At 39.0% G+C, this 19,916-nt stretch overlaps 2 protein-coding genes and 1 long non-coding RNA gene across 3 annotated transcripts; all 3 read right to left on the minus strand.

The window, feature by feature from the left end:
• Positions 1-8,555: 8,555 nt before the first annotated feature.
• Positions 8,556-11,115, minus strand: LOC109146865. Its single transcript, XM_019294535.1, has 2 exons — positions 10,796-11,115; positions 8,556-9,271 (listed from the first exon to the last, which is right to left on the minus strand). Exons 1-2 carry the CDS (start codon positions 11,034-11,036, stop codon positions 9,060-9,062), a joined length of 453 nt encoding a protein of 150 aa, XP_019150080.1. The 5' UTR covers positions 11,037-11,115; the 3' UTR covers positions 8,556-9,059.
• A 1,885-nt stretch (positions 11,116-13,000) lies between these two features.
• Positions 13,001-13,680, minus strand: LOC109146862. Its single transcript, XR_002048519.1, has 3 exons — positions 13,665-13,680; positions 13,446-13,564; positions 13,001-13,289 (listed from the first exon to the last, which is right to left on the minus strand). It is a non-coding gene; the product is annotated as an uncharacterized LOC109146862 (long non-coding RNA).
• LOC109146846 lies at positions 13,679-19,381 on the minus strand. Its single transcript, XM_019294520.1, has 2 exons — positions 19,144-19,381; positions 13,679-15,465 (listed from the first exon to the last, which is right to left on the minus strand). The coding sequence occupies exons 1-2, from the start codon at positions 19,379-19,381 to the stop codon at positions 13,679-13,681; spliced, it is 2,025 nt and encodes a 674-aa protein (XP_019150065.1).
• Positions 19,382-19,916: the final 535 nt, after the last annotated feature.

Genomic DNA, 19,916 nt, shown 5'->3' on the forward strand with positions numbered 1-19,916 from the left:
AAGTCATGTAACCATAGCCCAAATCTATGTTGCTGACATTGTGTTTGGATCAACCTTACAGAAATACACAGGCGAGTTAGTAAAAGTGATGAAGGAAGAATTTGAAATGTCCATGGTTGGTCAACTGACATACTTCCTAGGTCTACAGGTCAAGCAAAGTCCTGAAGGATACTTTATTTCACAAGAGAAGTATGCTAAGAATCTAGTTAAAAAGTTTGATCTGGAATCAAGTAAATCATCCAGGACACCAATCTCCACCTCCACAAAAGTATCGAAAGATGAAACTGGCGTATCAGTGGATAACACAGTCTATCGCAGCTTGATAGGCAGTCTGTTGTATCTAACAGCCAGTCGACCAGATATAATGTTCAGTGTTGGAATCTGTGCAAGGTATCAATCTGACCCAAAGGAATCACACCTGATAGCTGCAAAACGCATTCTGAAATATGTTAAAGGAACGATGTAGTATGGCCTCTAGTATTCCAAGGACAGTGAACTGAGTCTTGTTGCATACTGTGATGCTGATTGGGCAGGAAATATTGATGATCGAAAGAGTACTTCCGGAGGATGTTTCTTTGTTGGTAAGAACTTAGTATCATGGCTAAGCAAGAAACAGAATTCAATCTCACTAAGCACCGCAGAGGCAGAATACATAGCTGCAGGTGGATGTTGTACTCAATTAGTATGGATGAAACAGATGTTGCTGGATTATGGTCTTACTCAAGGGATTATGACACTCTATTGTGACAATGTCAGTGCTATTAATATTTCAAAGAATCCAGTTCAACATTCCAGAACGAAGCATATTGATATCAGGCATCATTAGTTGAATCCAAGGAGATTGAATTGGAATATATTCAAACTGACAAACAACTGGCGGATATTCTGACTAAGCCTCTAGATGCAAATCGTTTTGAAATTCTCAGGTCTGCTCTGGGAATTTGCAGAATTGACTAATAAAGCAGTTGGTCAGTCAGAGAGGAGTGGAGTTTTCCGTATACGGGTCAGAATTATGATCTGTCTTCCTTTTTAAGACTCCTCTCTATTATGTTAAGTGGATTCTATAACCTAATATATCTTAAAAGATATCTTAGAGATTTTAATCTTTTTGAAATTCAAATTTCCTTGGGTTCCGTTTCCTTCCTAAAAAGAAGCTGTACCGTTTGGTCAAATCAATCGCGTCTGCATTCTATTTGACTAGCCACATTAATTAGGGTTCATCACCCTTAAGTCTATTTGTTATCGGGCCAAGAAGAAAAATATCTACGAGTACCTCAGCACTCAGTCTTCCTCTCTCTCTGCATCCTTGCCTCCCTTGATTTGTTCTTCTCCTCTCACAAAAATCTCCAATGGCGGATCCAGTAAGAAATATCATCATCAAACTTGGAAGCAAGACACATTCTCCAGAAGTGGCTTTTAAGCACATCCAGACGCTATTACAGTTTGCCATGAAGAAGAAACTCAAGCTTGATCCTCTGCTTCGTGATGAGATATTGGTGACTATTATGACAAACTACCCAGAGTTTTATGCTAATTGGTCTGAAGAAGATGCAACAGAACTGCTGATGATGGTTTCTGAAGCCAGTGATGAGGTGTCTCCAATATCTATTCCAGAACCCTCGGATGGAAATCGGGCCGGGGCATTTCTTCGACATTTTGCACAACGAGCCCTAGAATCTGCTGAGGTCTCTCGAAGGCAAGCAGAGTCGCAGCCCTTGTATCTCGAAGCTGCTGAAAAAGAGGCAAGACACAGACTGGAGATCCTCCGAAACAGGTCAAACAATTCTGATTCTCCTATTGAAATTTCACCGGATAAACCTGATGATTCTGCTACTCCGTCTTGTGTGCCTGTTAATAATGAAAATTTAACTGCTTTAATCTCTGAGAAACCCCATGTGAATGCTGATCCTTCATCCCTGCCGTTAAATGAGTCTGATTGTGTGAAAAATGATGTCTTGCATGTGTCTGATGAAAAAGAAAAATCATCTGATGAGCCCAATACTCTGAGTCTTATTGTATTCTCTTCTGATAATATTGTTCTGCCATCTGCTGAGATTGCTGTTGATCTCAAAGAAATTTGCCCTGCTGATGATCCTTCTGTTCTACCCGCTAATGTTCAGTCTGTTGACCTCTCAAGCTCCCATAAGTCTGAGAAAACAGGTGGAATCCCAGTCTACACTGCCACATCGTTAGGTGAAAGTCTGGAGCATGTGCGACATTTTGCTGGACTGCCGTCTGCTTCGATTCCTCAACCGTATCGAGTGATTCACCCATCTGACTCCTCTAGCGAAGATGATAAGATTCTGGCTGAAGCTTATGGGTCTCAAGCACCTCTATCTGACATTCCAACCATTGAGGCCACTGCTCATCCTGACTCCACAAAATTTAAAATACGAGAGGTTACTAAGCTGCTTGATGGCTCTTCTGCTCAAGTATCTGACTCCAGTCATTCGGTGACTCCTGTTCAATCCCAACCAAAGAAACAAGAAGGTCTAAGAGGAAGAATGTTCCTATAAAAGTTATTGCTAAGACAGGTGATGACAATGCTGACACAGATCAGCCTGAGAATAAAAGGAAGTCTAGTGAAACAGTCAAATCTGAATCTAATCCACCTATCCAACAAGTTTTCAAGACTCTACGCTCTTCTGTTAAACAAAAGGGTTCTGTTGCTGCTCAACCACCTGTTGTCCCCGCATCTTCCACCAGAAAAGTGAAACCTGCTACCCGTGCCAGAGTTCGGAGCATTACACCTGAGGCTCAAGCTACTGAAAGCTCTGACACATCCATTTACAGACCTCAATTTGTTTCTCCTTCTGCTCAAGCCAAGTGGTCCACAATGGTCCGAAGAGAACTGATTGTTCAAAGATCGGTTGATGAAAACCAGATGAATTCCGTCTGTGATGTTCTGCCCTTGCTGAGAGAAGTGGGTCTTCTGAAGACTGTCACTGCCATCTGTCCTTATTCCAAGTTGCTCACATACGAATTTTACTGTAATCTCAATGAGGAGATGGACAATTTGTCTGGAGAACATCCACTGCAGATCTTCTTCGAGGGAAATGGTATGTGTTTGGCCCTGACATGATTAACGAATACTATGGCCTGCAAGGAGTTCAAGAGGAGGCTATCACTGACTGCGATGCAGTGGCCAAAACAGTCACAGGTGGACAAGCTGACAGATGGCCTACTGGTGATAAGGATACTCTACCTAGCTCTCAGCTCACCTCAAAATATGTGATTCTTCATCGTCTTGCTCTACATAACTGGCTCCCTTCGGCACATTTCCACACTGTTGGCAAGCCACTGGCCAGTCTCTTATACAGAATTGGAACCAGGATGTCATTTGACCTTGGGTCATGGATCTATTCTCACATTCTCACTCTGATTCACCCGAGAGAACAAAAGGTACGACTGCCCTTTCCAAATTTGATCTTTGGAATTCTTACATTACAGGGCCTTGAGCCTATGACGAGTGAGGTGATCAGTCCGACCCTTCTCTACACGGTGGACCGGCGTCTGTTGATTGGAGATCATATCTGTGATGTTACACTGGTGACTGCACCCTCCAATCCTGAGACTGATACAGCGGGAGATAACTCGCCGCATGCACGAGATCTTCAACTCTCTATCCAATTGAAGGCAAGAGTCTCTGAGCTCGAGACCGTTCATGGCATAATCGCTAAACAGCTGACAGGGGCTCGTACAGAATTAGCCACTGTTCTTCTTTGTTTAAGCCTGACTGAGGCCTCTGCTGCTGATCCTGTGAAGTCTGACAGTGACACTCCCTCCAATGCTTGACCTTTGACTATCATTAGCAAAAAGGGGGAGTAGTATGAACTCAGGGGGAGTTTTTTTTTGTGTTTGTGTACCTTCTGGCCCTGGCTGGGCGTTGTTTTTGATGGCACCACTACTTGGATCTTATGTTTTTGTTTTAGTTCTATGTAATCGGATCAGACTCATGGGTTGCTTCTTTATAATAACCTATCTTAGTTCTTTATGTTTTGTCTATCTATATAGTCGAGTTGTTTTGCCAAATAATAGCCAAAGGGGGAGTTTGTTAGTGTTTTTAAATGTTCAAAAACCCCATATTATAATTGGCAATATTATTATGGCATACTAAGATAGGTTTAGAGTTTGTCCGTACAGTGCTACAGACGACTGATCAATCAGAAGCAACAACAGAAGGACTGACTCTGAAGATCTGATTTAGGAAGCTGATTCCTAAAAGACTTACGCGGTATTATCAGACAAATTTGGAAAGAAGATCAGCGTATTTTTTCAAGAAAGGTATGGACCTAATCTTCTGAGATTACATTCCTCTTTTATAGTCCTACCTTCTACAATCTAAGTCATCTATGGAGAGTGTTTATTGAAGAATCTATAAGTACCCTTATTCGAAGAGAATTAGGGTTACGCCGAAAGTAAGAAGAAACACTCCCTATCTGCTATATGAGACTAGATCTTTGATTGTCATGTATCTTCTCAATACAATATGTTCATGGTGATTAAGATGATGAACTTGAGAAGAATCACTGCTGCTTAAACGAAAGGACACTGTGATCACACTGTTGTGGGAACAACCTTAAAGAGCATCATTGAAGTGGTCTGCATCAGAGTGGGCTCTCCAAGTGAAGGGATTTCATTGGACTTCTGTATGCATGGCTCTCCATCTTCAACAATCCACTAAACCTATGTAGACTGGGTTTGTACCTTGTGTGGGGCACTTGGGTAAGATTATTGTATATCTACCTTTGTACATTGGATTATGATTTAGTGGATTGGACGCCTATGTGATCGTCCCCCATACGTAGATACACACTCTATCGAACTGGGTAAATATTCTGTGTCGTTGAGTTTGTGCTGTTATCTTTCTCTTACATCCTGTACATGATTGATTATTACTGACTATCTTCATAACTGAATCAATCAGTAATCTCGAACAGTTGACTAATCCTATTTATTTATCAAAAAAGAGAAAATCCAAAATTACAAGAACTATATGGTAGGATTCCGTGTAAGTTGTGGTGTCTTGAATCGTGCTAAGTGTTCAACATTGTGATTCGTTGAACCGTGATGAGTCTTGTGTGTTCTTCGGAACTATGTTTGGTTTACCCGTTTGATAAGCATGCTAGTTCGGTGTTTAAATGCTTGCGTGTGTGTTGTTTGTACCTTCTTATTGGTTGATGATGACTTGTGTTATTCATCGTTGTTGTTGGACTGTGATCTATTCCTTGTTTGAGTATGGTTTCATATCTTCGTTGTGATCTGTTGATTGATTCCTGTTATGGTGTGATGTGTGTGTGGCTGTACCTGGATTGCACGATTAGTGGTAGAGGACAGTAGTCACCAAGGTACGGCAATGGTCCTCGTGGTGGCCATGATGTGATTATGGAGTTTGTGACCTGTGTATCGGGTTCACGTATTTTGGAAAGGCGTGTGTCGCCGTGTGTGTGATGGTACCTTGTGTACTATGAATTGGTGGTCTTGTTGGTGGTTTGTTGGTGGGAGACGACGGTCCCAGGAGGGAAAAGGTTGGACTAAGAAGTACAGGGGTCCTGGAGGTAATGGTTGGAACTAGACATAAGGTTGGGGGTAGCCATAAGGTTGGAACCGGGCATAAGGAAGGCATTTCAATTCGTGATGGTGATGTCACGAAGGCTTGTGTAGCCGTTGTTGTGAGTATCTCTTTTTGTGACGTGTGTAGTCACAAAGGCAATGTGTTGCCAATGGTTGTGTCCTTATTCTCTTATGTTATGCATGTCGGGTGTTAATCTACTGTGTGATGGTAGATTATACCTTGAGCCGTTCTTGTGAGTCGTTGTATCTCGTGTGGTCTTGGGATGTGTTCCCTTATCTTGTTGTGAGTGCGTAGAGTCTTGTGTTGACTTCTGCTCTTGGTTTTGAACATATGTATGTATATTCTGTTTCGAAAATGATTTTGTATATATATCCTATCTTTGTATGATACTTAACAGTATTGGTCGGCTACCGGCATTATTCGCTGACCGGGCGTCATCCCATTTCTATTTGTTGCTTTACAGGTTGGGTAGCTTTGGAGAGCGCGCTAGTGGCCTGTAGCTAGATTATCTCTTCCTTTAATAGTTGTTGAGGCCTGTGAGCCTAAGTAGTTGAGTTGTTAGACTGCTGTAGTTGTAGTATATGCATGTGCACCTATGTTTGATATAGGTGTGGCATAGCATCTTCCGGTTTTGTTTAGTTAGCTTCCGCCTTGTTTAATCTTATTGAGTAGACTTTATCTCTTTACTAAGCTTTAATTGATTTAAAAAGTTGTTGAAAATCGGGGGTGTTACACACACCATTAGGTATGAATAAATGCACCACACAATGTTCAGAAATACACCATTGGGGTGGTGAGTTATATGGTGTATTTTTGGGGTGTGTTGTGTGTTATTTTGGTGTATTTGTGCATTTCATTGTTGTGCTTTTCCTAACACTATTAGTGTCTTTTGTTAACACTGTTGGTGTATTTTGTTAATACTGTTGGTGTATTCTGTTAAACGACCGATATAAATGACCACTATAATTACCATAATACCCTCCACTTACCAAGACGCGCTTAAATCTTCAAATCTTCAGAAATTAGTCGCTGCCGTCAGATTAAGCAAAATGGACGACGCTGATATGACCGCACAGCTGCACCTAAGGACCCTGCCACATATGAGCCTTATATATATATATATATATATATATATATATATATATATATATATATATATATATATATATATATATATATATATATATATATATATATATATATATATGCTAATTTTCTGGTGCACTCCACTCTTAAAGTGTGAACCGTGTGCACTCATCCGGTGCGTTGATTTCGTGCATCCAACTGCCCAAAATAAACGTACACTTCCTTACAATGCACCGACGCACATTCAGTTAATCCTTCTGTATTTTAGACCGAATTGGACTTCACTACTTATCTTTACACCAGTTTGCCGGTTTACACGGCTCTACTCTCGGTGATCCCTCCCCGACCCCCAAGGACGATGCCTTCTCAGAGTGAAGAACCTCCGGCGGCTGCCGCTGCATATCATGCGACTACAGGTCCCAACCCCATACTATTGGCATTTGCGTATCCCATCCGTGCACTGCCTAGGTACGCAATTTTTGGTTTTTTTTTGCTGTGGCGTCATTGGAAAGGTACAACTGGAGGTAGCATTGCATGTGTATTATATTCGTATTTGAATGGTATTGTTTGGGGCCAAGCAACCTTGTTCGTATGAATGCATGCGTGTGGAACAACAAACCATACTTAAGTTGTACGCCAATCGTATGAATGCATTACTATGTTGCAGTTCCTTCAATTTTTTTGGCCAGGACATGTCAAACATTTGAATGAACTGCATTATCATCCAATCATGCATACAGTTTTTTCTTCTATTCCACAAATTCAATATGACAAGGCTACCTGATTCTGTTTTTACTTATTCTGACAAAGTTTAACCCATCAACTTGAACTCCAATTTAGTTGATGAAATGTACTGGGATTTTTTTTTATATTATTATTTGACTTCATCTATGTTAACAATGTTACCGTGCACCTTTAATTCATTGCAGGGTTACTTGGCGATGATTTATGTACCGGGGATGTATTGCAGAGCGCGACAAGGTTTGACACTGCGATTAAACAATACTGGCTCCCCGATGTAGACACTGACTTGCTACCAGCCATCGGTCAATGTTTTAACTCCCTAGCCGAAGGAATCCAATTCTACAAGGCCTATGGACAAGCAGGTGGATTTGACATTCGGCACAGCTCTGTTAAGCGAGATCGCAGTGGTGCAATTATTTCCCGTCATTTAGTATGCAACCGACAAGGGGCCAAAGGAGGTGGGCGTAGCAAATGTATAGAAGGTAGTGTCAGCAGTGGTAGCCACAAACAACGACGGAAACGGATTTCTAACAGAGTGGGGTGTGGCGCTAAGCTTGGATTTAAGAAAGTCAGTAATGGGGAGTTTAAGGTGTCTATATTTGTCGACAAAGGATAATCATGCAGCGATCAAGGCATTTTGTGGGGTGCATCCACCACGATCCATGACCATTAAAGCCCCGGCCCAAGCTAAGAACAAAGGGAGTGGGAAACGTCTTAAAAGCAGTCGGGAGATAGCCATAGAGAACAATGCTAAAGTTGGGCGAAAGTGCGGATTGTGCGGTGAGTACGCCCGTCATAATGCTCGTAGTTGTCCTTCCAAGTGCAACGTGGATTAGTTAGTCATAACCCATGGTCCCGGGTCGAAGAAACAAGCGCTTGTTCCATTCTAGTTTACTTGGTTTAGATTAATTTTGATTCGTTTTTGCACTCCTTTCTGCCAGCACCTAATGCTGTTTTGTTACTGCATATTTATTCTCTCGTAGTAAGCCACTTCTCTTTCAATAGTCTCATAATTAACATGTGATTAGGCACTGTAATTATTCATTTTAACTCATCATTCACGTACTACCAAGTAAACAAAATTGACACTGAGAAATTGCTAATGAAAATTTAACGCAGATGAGATTGACGTAGGGATTTTGCTGCTAATTACTGCACACGATAAATGAACACCTAATTAGTGCACATGCCAAATGTATATGCAGGAAAAATATGAACCAAAAAGCAGACTAAGCACATCCTTATTGCACGCTAAAAGTTAGCTAAATAACACCCACACATGACTAAAGCATAGGTGTCCAAACCGACCTGCTTTCATTTTGCAACAGAACCATGTACTAACTAATGTCTAAACCGTAGGTGGGGGAACCAAAATGCAGCAGTTTTGCATTTTAAAACTGTATTAACTACTGTCGCGATAGTTGTTCTACGTAATCACGGGTGGAGATGTGCCACCCTCTTGGTATCATATTGGCCAACGCGAGAGGCTACATTCTCCATGTGTTCATTGTCCTTGCACAAAAGTATGTTGTGCATGAACCTCTTTCGTAGGTCTAGAAATTGGTGGCATTTCTCCCGTTGCAACCCACAGTCCCAGTTTGCGCAACTTTGCCCGGTATACGCCTCCATGTGCCGCATTGTAAACACCGCAGAGTCAAGGGTAGACGTGGTGTCTCTCCACGCCATCTGCATCCTTAGGCATCCCCCGCGTGGTGATCTGCGAAAACCGGTTGTCCGCGTGTCCAGGCCCAACACTCGGAGACCCTTCAAGGCCCACATCCTCAAGAACCCGTGGCGGGGTATAGAATTCGTCACCAGACTCGCTTCCGCCATCACTTAGTTGAACCGCATGTTGTGCATCCCCACCTGAGCACACCAAAGTAGACAGGTTAGCACCCGAACGAATATTCTACAACAGAATAGGATGGAACCACAAGTGTCCATTCTCTATAGTCAAGCACAAGAAAGTGACAAAATTACAAGTTTTAGTCAAGTAGTACGAGTGACAAACATATATTGTTACAATCAAGAACTGAGAAACATTACACTCATCAAATTCCTTCCATCCCACATTTGAAGCCATTAAAGCCACCCCAAATCTAGATAGCAATATAGAAACCTGCTATGTATAAGAAGTAACATATGACCATCTGATACTTGATAAACATGCACCACTAGCTTATAAGGGAACATGCACCACTAGCTTGCAAAGAGATAGGTTGTAACTAGGCAACATGGATGTGGTGTATCACCCCTGCACCATCGGAGAAAGTGCTTTCCATCTACCGTGAACATGCTAGTAGTGACGTAACGTCAGTACTATGGTAGAATTCGCCAATCCTACTTAGTATTTAATACTAAACCATAATCTTATCAAGCTTTGGGTTTTTACTTCTTTACAAAACTGAATTTGATCAGCAAAATAGTTTTAAGTGTGTGAACAAAGAATAGTTATCATGTGTCTACCAAACAACATATCATCTTAACTTTCAACCAATTGAATGTGTTTCTTGTCCATTAATGTTTTGAGTGCAGTTAAAATTACTGGTGAGCTTGTTTGTTCTTGAAGTTGGACTTTAGGAAAAAGAGTTGCATCGGCTTGGGAGTGTTGGATTCTTTTATTTTTCTTCTCTAGAATGGTGTACATGAGCTGGTTTATTTGAAACTAGAGTGAGTATTTTATACAAAAATGGATCTTTTTATTTTTTTGATCAGTTCAACTAAATTAAATATGAAGCCATACCCAAAAATAAAATAGAGGAACTGTACATACAAAATATACCATTAATAATGCAATCATATATAGGTCACAAATATATATTTCTAACATTCTAAACACACAGACATAGATGTGGTGCAGAAAAACAGACTAAAAAACAAAGGCAAAAAAGAAACCAGAAAACCTGATCAAGGATGGAACTATATATACAAAATACCATTAATAATGCAAACATATATAGGTCAAAACCACATATTTCAAACATTCTTATATAGTGTGCTGACAATATTCTTTCACAGTGATGTGTAAACACACAGACATAGATGCAATGCAGAAAATCAGACTAAAAAAAAAAAAAGGCAAGAAAGGGAACAGAAAACCTGATCTACAACATACCAACCCCTACCAGTGTGGTGTTTTAGCCAAAGATTGTATGCGACGCGTGCTAAAACACCAAGCCACGAATTGATGGAAGAAGACAAAGGAACCAAACAACATGCACTGTGTAATCCAGCTAGAATAGTCACTCTAATCTACTATAAAGTTTCGTTTTCTACTGCAATTCACGGTACCGGGCAGGAGACACGGTTTTGTATATGTGAAAAGGAGCATTGATTTGACGAACTAAAAAGAGGGAAAAGAATTAAAAACGAAAGGGGAACGGGACTAACCCCACTGCGCCCTCCGTTGCACCGACCGTCTCCTTGCAGCGACCCTAGATGCTACACCGGAAGCCGGACGGTCGCAATCCCCACGAGCCGTCGCTCGCGACGGACGGCCGCCTGACCGCCGCTTGAATGCCCAGGAACCCACTGCAACCCTGTGCGAACTAGCTACCGGCGGCGTTCCCGGCGTGAACGGACGCCAAGGCCTACCCCCCTTCGACCGCCGATATCCACTTGACCGCGCCATGAGCTTCCGACACCGAACCTGTAACAGGGAGATGAACAGAGAGCCACACCACTGGAAAGCCGTAGAGGAATTAACTCCCAATTTGAATTCTGAAGCCCTTGTGACTCCACTACCGAATTAGAATTAGACTTGTTATTAAAGGGCCCTACAATTGTGCACATTGAAGATGCACTACCCAACACTGCGGTGCACACTAGCCCCACGTACCCTCAACCCCGGCCGTTGATCTTCTAAGATGAACGGCTATGAGAAGTGCACACGGTTCACACTTTAAGAGTGGAGTGCACCAGAACTTTATTCTAAATAAATAAATAAATAAATATATATATATATATATATATATATATATATATATATATATATATATATATATATAATTTTTGGTTTTGTACCAAAATTAGTTAGAATTAATTTTCTGTAAATTAAATTCCATATTTTCGTATAAATATATAGTTTATATATATTTTTTTGTATCGACTTATTCACCAGCACCAACAATTTTAAAATCGATACATTTATTGGTGAATTAAGTCGATGGTTCCCACTATTGTGGTAAGTGGTAGCGTGAATGTTGCTCATGGTGCACATTCGAATGGTCGGAGCGGTAACGTGGTTGCACATTCCGAAAACCTATGAACTTTGGTTGGAAAACCGGTGATGGCATCAAAGGGAATATCCGTACGATGAAGGTGCATGTGACGGTACCAAGTGGCCAATTTGGTCGAAAGACCGTGGAAATTCAAGGAGTTGAATTTCATAGGGTGGCAACTTAAAATGTTGTTCAACCTAGTGGTTCTCGGCATGTCATGGTTCTTGACCGAGATGGTTCGTAGTAGAAAGGAACGTGAGTCTAACGCTCAAACCATAAGCGTGGTGAGGGTTTGGAAATATTTTGTTTTCCTATGCCTAAACTACATTTTAAACGGTTTGTGTGACTCATTGTACAATGTATACTGTAAACTGGAAATAGCTTATGAGCCATGTGAATCTTTGGACCTGAAGTATAAGAGTGATGACAGTAAGGCAAAGATATTTGTCGTTAGCCTTTTCCTTGAATACAAGATGGAGGATTCTAGGATCGTCCTAAGTCAAGATGACGAAGGAATGATAGTTAATGCATGTCAATCAGAATGAGTTCTAAATCATCCTCCCAGAAATGGTGACCGAGGTAAACCTGGTTGGTTTGAAACAAACCAAATGGTTCATTGATACGTGTACGACCCAACCTATGTGTTCCAACCGTGAGTTGTTTACTACATTTGAGACAACTAATAGTTAAAAGGTATAGATGGGGAATTCTGCTCAGTTTGTTGTGGAAGGTAGGGGTAAAGTAGTTCCCATGATGACCTCTGGGAAAGAGCTGACTCCGAAAAATGTCCTGTACGTACCGGAGCTACGAGTTTCTAGCTCATGGTGGACAAGAATGACTTCCGGTCAAGGTTGCAGTAGGCGCTAGGCGCTAGTCGGGTGGCCGGCCAGCACCTAGCGCCTAGGCGGGCTAGGCGGGGCCTAGGCGGCACTAGGCGGGCTCTAAAAAAAATTAAAAAACAGTAGTAGACTTGCAGTTTGACAAATTTAATGAAGTTGTTTTCAACATTCAATCAAATAGCACGTCCAAATAATAAAACTATCAATCTATCATACATTCCTTCAAACAACTAAACAAGTCAAACACTCGATTACTCAAACAACAATACCACATTTAATCATCCAACTAATGAAACAACATCCAAGTATCATTGTTTAAACTTACAAGTTACAAACTTACAACATAATTAACATTCAACAAAAATTCAACATTCAAGTTACAAACTTACAACATAATTAACGTTTAAAGTTTTGAAATCCAAAGTGATTCATGAATCATGATTGAATAGGATCATTGCCAATTTCTTCATCTTGTCCATATTGCTCAATAACACGTTGCCCATCATCTTCAAACTCCACTTCATTTATTTCCACCTCACTTTCCTCTCCCGATTCAAAGTTATCTTCATCAAGATCCCTCAATCTAGCACTTCTACGGGGTTGTAATGCTTCATCCACTTCCATAGCATTATTGTTGCAATCCATTCCCGGCTCATTCTCAACATTTTCCACAATCCAATCTTGTGCTAAACTTGCATCACTACCAACCAACTTTTCAATATTTTTATCTTGCTTGTTCTTGTTCATCAAAGTAGCATTAAATTGGACAAAAACTAAATTGTTGAGACGATTTGATTCAAACATATTTCTCTTCTTTGTATGTATCTACAATTCAAGTAATAAAAATATTCAAAAGTTGAAATAATGAATTAATGATTAACAAAGTATTAAGTATCATAATTCATATTTATATTTTATATTAACAATTTAACATGGCAAATTGATAACAAACTAAATAGAATATCATATTAAGTTACTAACCCCTTCAAACGTGCTCCAATTTCTTTCACACCCCGAAGAACTAGATGTTAAAGAAAGAATCTTTATGGCTATTCTTCTCAATAAAGGGGCTGAGATACCAAAAGTTGACCACCAATTTGCTACAAAACAAAGTTTATAATAATTAATAAATAATTAAATATAAATTAATAAATATAGTTAAGTAAACAATAAAGTATTAAAGAATAAAGAATGACTTACCGGGATTAAAGTTGTCATCCCTTCACCCCACATGCTTTGATTGCGATACTTCTTCCAAACATCCCCTCCTTCTTCTTATATTTTGGCAATTCTTCACTTAAAATCTTATTTTGCATGTCAAAATCATTGACGAATAGAATATCACAAAAATCAACAACTCCAACACCTACAGCTTCATCCAAATGAAGTTGTGGATCCTTATAATGGTAATAAGGGTTCAACAAATATGCCATCAAATGAAGAGGAGAGTCAAGCCTATCTTTCATTTTTTCTTCAATAATGTCAATAATCGATTTATAGTTCCTTGGGACATCGGACAAAGCATGTTTGATTTCCTCTTTAGCTCTCATAAGCTCACCATATACAAACCCCATTGATGGCTTGCTATCACAATCAACAAGTCGAAGTACTCTCACCAATGGTGCAAAAACCTTCAAACATGCCGTTACACCTTGCCAAAATCCCAAACTTGTTACGGTTGTGTGTGCTACCTTCCCTTTAGCTATCTTGGAAAATTTACATGCCTCACATTCATTGCTAGAAAACATTGCCCTTAATTCAATCTTCTTCTCGGCTAAACTTTGCAAAGTAATGAATGAAGATGCAAATCTAGTCACACCGGGCCTCACTATATCTCTCTTCTTTGTGAAATTTCTCATCATTGCCAAAGTCGTGTGATGAGCATAAATAAATATCGTTAATGCCTTTGCTTGATCAAGGACTTTCTTGTACCTCGGGAGATTTCCAATGCTTTGAAGCATTAGATTTATCGTGTGAGTGGCACAAGAAGTCCAAAAGATGGTTGGCCTCTTCTCTTTCAACAACTTTGAAGCTCCCATGTTGTTTGAGGCGTTATCCGTGACAACTTGAACAACATTTTCAACTCCAACTTGTTCAATGCCATGCTCAACAAACTCATAAATATATTGACTTGTGTGTGAATCAAGTGAACATTCTTTAGAAGAAAGGAAAACGGTGCCCAAATTTGAATTCACACACAAATTCATTACACTTCTTATCTTTCTATCGGTCCAAGCATCCGTCATGATTGAGCACCCATTTAGCTTCCACTCCTCTTCATGTATCTTCAAAGACTCACGAACTTTATCAACTTCTTTTTTCAAGAATATTTCACTCATCACATATCTACTTGGTGATTCAACTCCGGGACTGAATTGTCCAACTACTTCTAACATCATCTTAAAGCTATCTTTTTCAAATGCATGAAAAGGAATAGCGGCCTCATATGCCCATCTACATATATATTCTTTCACTTTATTTGTCCTTTCCTTCCATATTGCACCATCAATACGTTGTTGTTGCAATGTCTTTCCTAAATTCATGAAAGGTTCGGGATTTATGCCACTTGCAAACTTATCCATTGGGCCAAGTGAACGTGGTGGCTTCATAGATCCAAGAGACCCTTGCAAGTCCTCAACATTAATTGACTCACTTCTACTATCAATATTCACCTCGGCTCTTAAATTATCTTCATTAAATTTTTTATTTTTCCTTCTCATCTTGACTTCATTGATTGCATTTCTACACTTAAGTTGATCATCTTTAGTAGCTTTAGAACACGGAGTAACGTTTCCTTGTATATGACCAATATGCTCTTTTATTCGATGCACTCCACCGGATAAAACTTTCCCGCACAACAAGCATTTTACTTTATCCAAATATTTCCCATCAACTAAAATACCATATTCCCACCCTACATCATTTGATCTCCTTTTAAGTATAGATGCGTCAGAAGATCCAACACTTTGAGTAGCCGAAGCACTTGATGAAGTCATTATAACTAAAAATCATACACAATAAATGTATAATTCAATTCACAATTTCACATAGTGCATATGAAAATGTAAGCATAGTGCATAATTCAATTCACAATTTCACAATTTCACAATTCAATAAATGTAAAATACACCATTTTCCAACACTGCCTAGTGCATATTTCCAAGTTCTAACACTGCCTAGTGCAAAAAAAAAAAAATTGCATATTTGCATATTTGCCTACTGCCTATACCAACACTGACTAGTGCAAAAAAAAAAAAATTACATATTTGGCTATTTGCGTACTGCTTAAAAAAAATTGCATATTTCCAAGTTCCAACACTGCTTAGAAATTAGAACAATTGAAAAGTGAAAACATAAAAAATTAAAAATTGAATTTTGTTGTGAGAAGTGAGAACTTACAGTTACAGAGTATAGACCTTCGGGTTTCGACGGTGACGGAGCTGGAGTGCTGGACGCCTGGACCTTCGACGGCGATGGAGCTGGAGTGCTGGACGCCTGGACCTTCGACGGCGACGGACGGCTGGACCTTCGACGGCGACGGACGACTGGAGCTCGACGGCGACGAACGGCTGGAGTCTACGGCGACGGCGCTTCGACGGAGTTCTTGGCTTCTCGCTGTAGTGTGTAGTGTCTCCCTTGAGTGTAGAAGTTAGGGTTAGAAATCACGACTTAGGAGTTAGGAGTTTAGAAATCAGAATTACAATTTTTTTTTAATTTGGGTTTTTCGCTCAAAATGATGTCGTTTGAGCGAAAAACCCAATAAAAAAAATTGAATTAACTCGGCCGACTCGGCCAAACTCGGCCGAGTTGACCGCCCAGGTCGCCCAGGCAGCCGCCTAGGTGGCCGGGCGCATTTTGGCCGCCTATAGGCCAAAACGGCAAGGCAAGTGGCCGCCTAGCGCCTAGGCGACTAGGCGACCGAGTTTTACATCACTGCTTCTGGTTTGTGTTTGAGTCAGACAAGGTTGTTTTGTCGAAATCAGGAATGTATGTAGGCATGGGTTATATACTAGATGGGTATTTTATATTTTAAGCTCGATATAAAATCGTGATTAATAAAAGTGTTATAAATTTAACCTACTTGCTTGAGTCTTCGCGTTTGTGCCATGGTAGAGTGCATCATGTCAATTTTAATTCTATACATAGGTTAATTAACTTCGACCATATTCCTATATTTCAAATTAATGATAAGCACAGTACAACATATCATTAGCAAATTGATGGTCAAGCATTGTATAACAGTAGACTCCTTGTGTATCTTCTTCTTCTTCTTCTTCTTCATCGTCTTCTTCTTCTTCCTCTTCTTCTGCTTCTTCTTCTTCTTCTTCTTCTTCTTCTTCTTCTTCTTCTTCTTCTTCTTCTTCTTCTTCTTCTTCTTCCTCCTCTTCCTCTTCTTCCCCTTCTACTTCCTCTTCCCCTTCTTCCACTTCTTTTTCTTCTTCTTCTTCTTCTTCTTCTTCTTCTTCTTCTTCTTCTTCTTCTTCTTCTTCTTCTTCTTCCTCTTCTTCCTCTTCCCCTTCATCGTCTTCATCGTCTTCTTCGTCCTCTTCCTCTTCTTCCGCTTCTTCTTCCTCGTCTTCTTCTTCATCTTCCTCTTCCTCTTCTTCCTCCTCCTCCTCCTCATCCTCTTCTTCCTCATTCTCCTCTTCCTCTTCCTCTTCTTCTTCTTCTTCATCTTCCTCTTCCTCTTCCTCTTTTTCTTCTTCCTCTTCCTCTTCCCCTTCATTTTCTTCTTCTTCTTCTTCTTCTTCTTCTTCTTCTTCTTCCTCTTTCTCTTCCTCTTCCTCTTCCTCTTCTTCTTCTTTCTCTTCCTCTTCCTCTTCCTCTTCTTCTTCTTCTTCCTCTTTCTCTTCTTCTTCTTCTTCTTCTTCTTCTTCTTCTTCTTCTTCTTCTTCCTCTTCCTCTTCTTCTTCTTCTTCTTCCTCTTTCTCTTTCTCTTCTTCTTCCTCTTCTTCATCTTCCTCTTCCTCTTCCTCTTCTTCTTCTTCCTCTTCCTCTTCATCTTAATTATATAATATTTTTAATATTAATCTATTATTAAATTTTCTAAATTCATTAATGTAATTTTATTTTTTAAATAAAAAAATTAGAAGTAAGGTAATTTAATTTGGGCTGTAGCGAATTTGTGCTGCAGTATTTTTTTTTTATATATAAAATAAAATTAGTATTACATACTAATTTATTGAGGGTATGTTATATTGATCAGAATTTTACACTTCTCCAAACCATTCTAACATGCAGCTGCTATTTGAAACTTTTTTTTTAGTGCTTTTGGTTCAAAACACAAATTGAATTTGTTGTTTGTCAAACAATTATTGTAGAATTTTGACTCAGTCAAAACTCCAAAGATAGTCAAATCGTCAGATTTTAACAAAGCTGTTAATAACTAAACAAGGACATGGTTCCTTAAAAAAAAAAACAAAAACAAAAACAAAACAAAATAAACAAAAAAAAAAAAAAAAAAAAAAAAAAAAAAACAAGGACATGGTATTATTTTATATTGTACAGTGAAATGAACCAACGAAGAATAAATAAAGTTTGTATCATATATATATATATATATATATATATATATATATATATATATATATATATATATATATATATATATATTTATTTATATAATTGGTCATCATTTTATTAATTTGTTATATACTGTAATTGATTAATTAACAAATAATTGAAAATTATAGACGATAGATAATGACATTTGCAACCATTCACAACATATGATACAATATTCCAATTAAAAATTAATTTATTTTATTTGGATATACTTCATTTTATTTTCGAAAAATTAAATTTGTTTAGACACCATATTTTAATATGCTTATAATTTTATGAACATCTATTTGCTTTCAGGTGCGAATGGCGCGCCCAGGAGCGAAATGCGAATAATTTTGCGCGCGCCATGTGTCCAGATCTAGGTGCACCTATGTGAAAGTAGGTGCACCCGATCAATGAATGTTAACAAGGCAAAATTACATGCACTTATAGATAAAGTAAGTGCACCCGATCAATGAATGTTAACAAGACAAAATTATATGCAAGTAAAATGTATTACAAGTGCATGTAAAATGTATTATAGGTGCAAGTAAAATTTGAACTGAGCATCAATACTAAGTGCACCTGATGTTATACCTAGGTGCACAAATGTTAATAAGGTAAAACTACTTGCACTTGTAAGTGAAAATATGTGCACTTGTAAGTGATATTACTTGCACTTTTTATTTGCAAAGATACACCAGCTACTTGCACTTATAACACATTTATTTGCATCAAAGTTCAAGTTATTTACAAAAAAATTGCCACCTATTTTTATTTTTTAAATTACATCTGATTCGTTGATCTGGACACATGGATGGATGGCTGGCATATATATATATATATATATATATATATATATATATATATATATATATATATATATATATATAGTATTAATTATTTAATTGACTTTTAGAAAATTTTTAATTAAAATATAATTACTGATTGAAATTTACAGTACAACACAAGTTATTAAATTATTTATCAAGGCATATTAAAATTTACTTGCTAATTCACATATTGGTTCAACAAATGCATGCATGTGCAAGTGCATACATAAAAAAAAAAAAAAAAAAAAAAAAAAAAAAAAAAAAAAAAAAAAAAGAGAGATTATATTGTAAAACTTAATTACCAAAAGTGGCGGAACGAAAAGTGATGGAGCCATCTTGGACGTTTTTGCTACCAGTAATAATGGTAGCATCAATCCCATCTCTAATGAACATGATGTTCTTCATAGATTTCTTGATCTCCACATTTTCCTTATAAACACCCCTTTTCACGTATATCACAAATCTCTTGACGCCTCTACTTAGCTTCACCGCCGCAGACACAGCTTGATGAATGGTCTTAATTATATTGGCCCGACCCATCTTTAGCCACCTTGGATTCAAGGAGCTTCCTGTCGGACGCCGGAACCCACGCCGGAAATACCCCATCGCCGGCCTCCCCACTGCTCAGAATTAGCTGCCTTGTTTATGGCAAGCGAGTTGTTGAGGTGCTTGGAGAAGTGACTTAGAGTGTAATTAGGAAATAATATAATGCGTGCGAGTATTGTGATAACTGGAAATCATATCGGTGAACCTATTTTGGCAGGACTCATGGTTAGCAATGGCAGCGCTCAGCCGTGATTGAACGTCGTTTGTGTGGGTGTCGGTCAATAACACGGCGTGGGCATTTCGAGCTTGAGCTAAAGTTGCTCTAAGGGTCGGGCTTTTTTGCGAAAAATGATGAAATTAAATATCCAAAAAATAGGAATTTTTTCCATGAGAGTTTGTGTATGTATACTTACTAGGTTGCTGGGATGGATTGAATGGTGAATTGGAAGAGTCGGGCATAGGGGAAGGGATCGGATTCCATAGGGAGGGGGTTTACGATTAATAAATTGGTTTGGCTTTTAGTCTAGGC

The sequence above is a fragment of the Ipomoea nil genome, unplaced genomic scaffold (assembly GCF_001879475.1).
Source record: "Ipomoea nil cultivar Tokyo-kokei standard unplaced genomic scaffold, Asagao_1.1 scaffold1940, whole genome shotgun sequence".
Taxonomy (NCBI): domain Eukaryota; kingdom Viridiplantae; phylum Streptophyta; class Magnoliopsida; order Solanales; family Convolvulaceae; genus Ipomoea; species Ipomoea nil.

Coding starts and splice junctions, on each gene's coding strand:
- LOC109146865 (XM_019294535.1), bottom strand. CDS start 11,036: ATGGCGCGGTCAAGTGGATATCGGCGGTCGAAGGGGGGTAGGCCTTGG. Junction 9,272..10,795: donor GCAACGGAGGGCGCAGTGGG/GTTAGTCCCGTT, acceptor TGGTGTGCTCAG/GTGGGGATGCACAACATGCG.
- LOC109146846 (XM_019294520.1), bottom strand. CDS start 19,381: ATGGGTCGGGCCAATATAATTAAGACCATTCATCAAGCTGTGTCTGCG. Junction 15,466..19,143: donor TTTTCGTTCCGCCACTTTTG/GTAATTAAGTTT, acceptor TATGATTTTTAG/TTATAATGACTTCATCAAGT.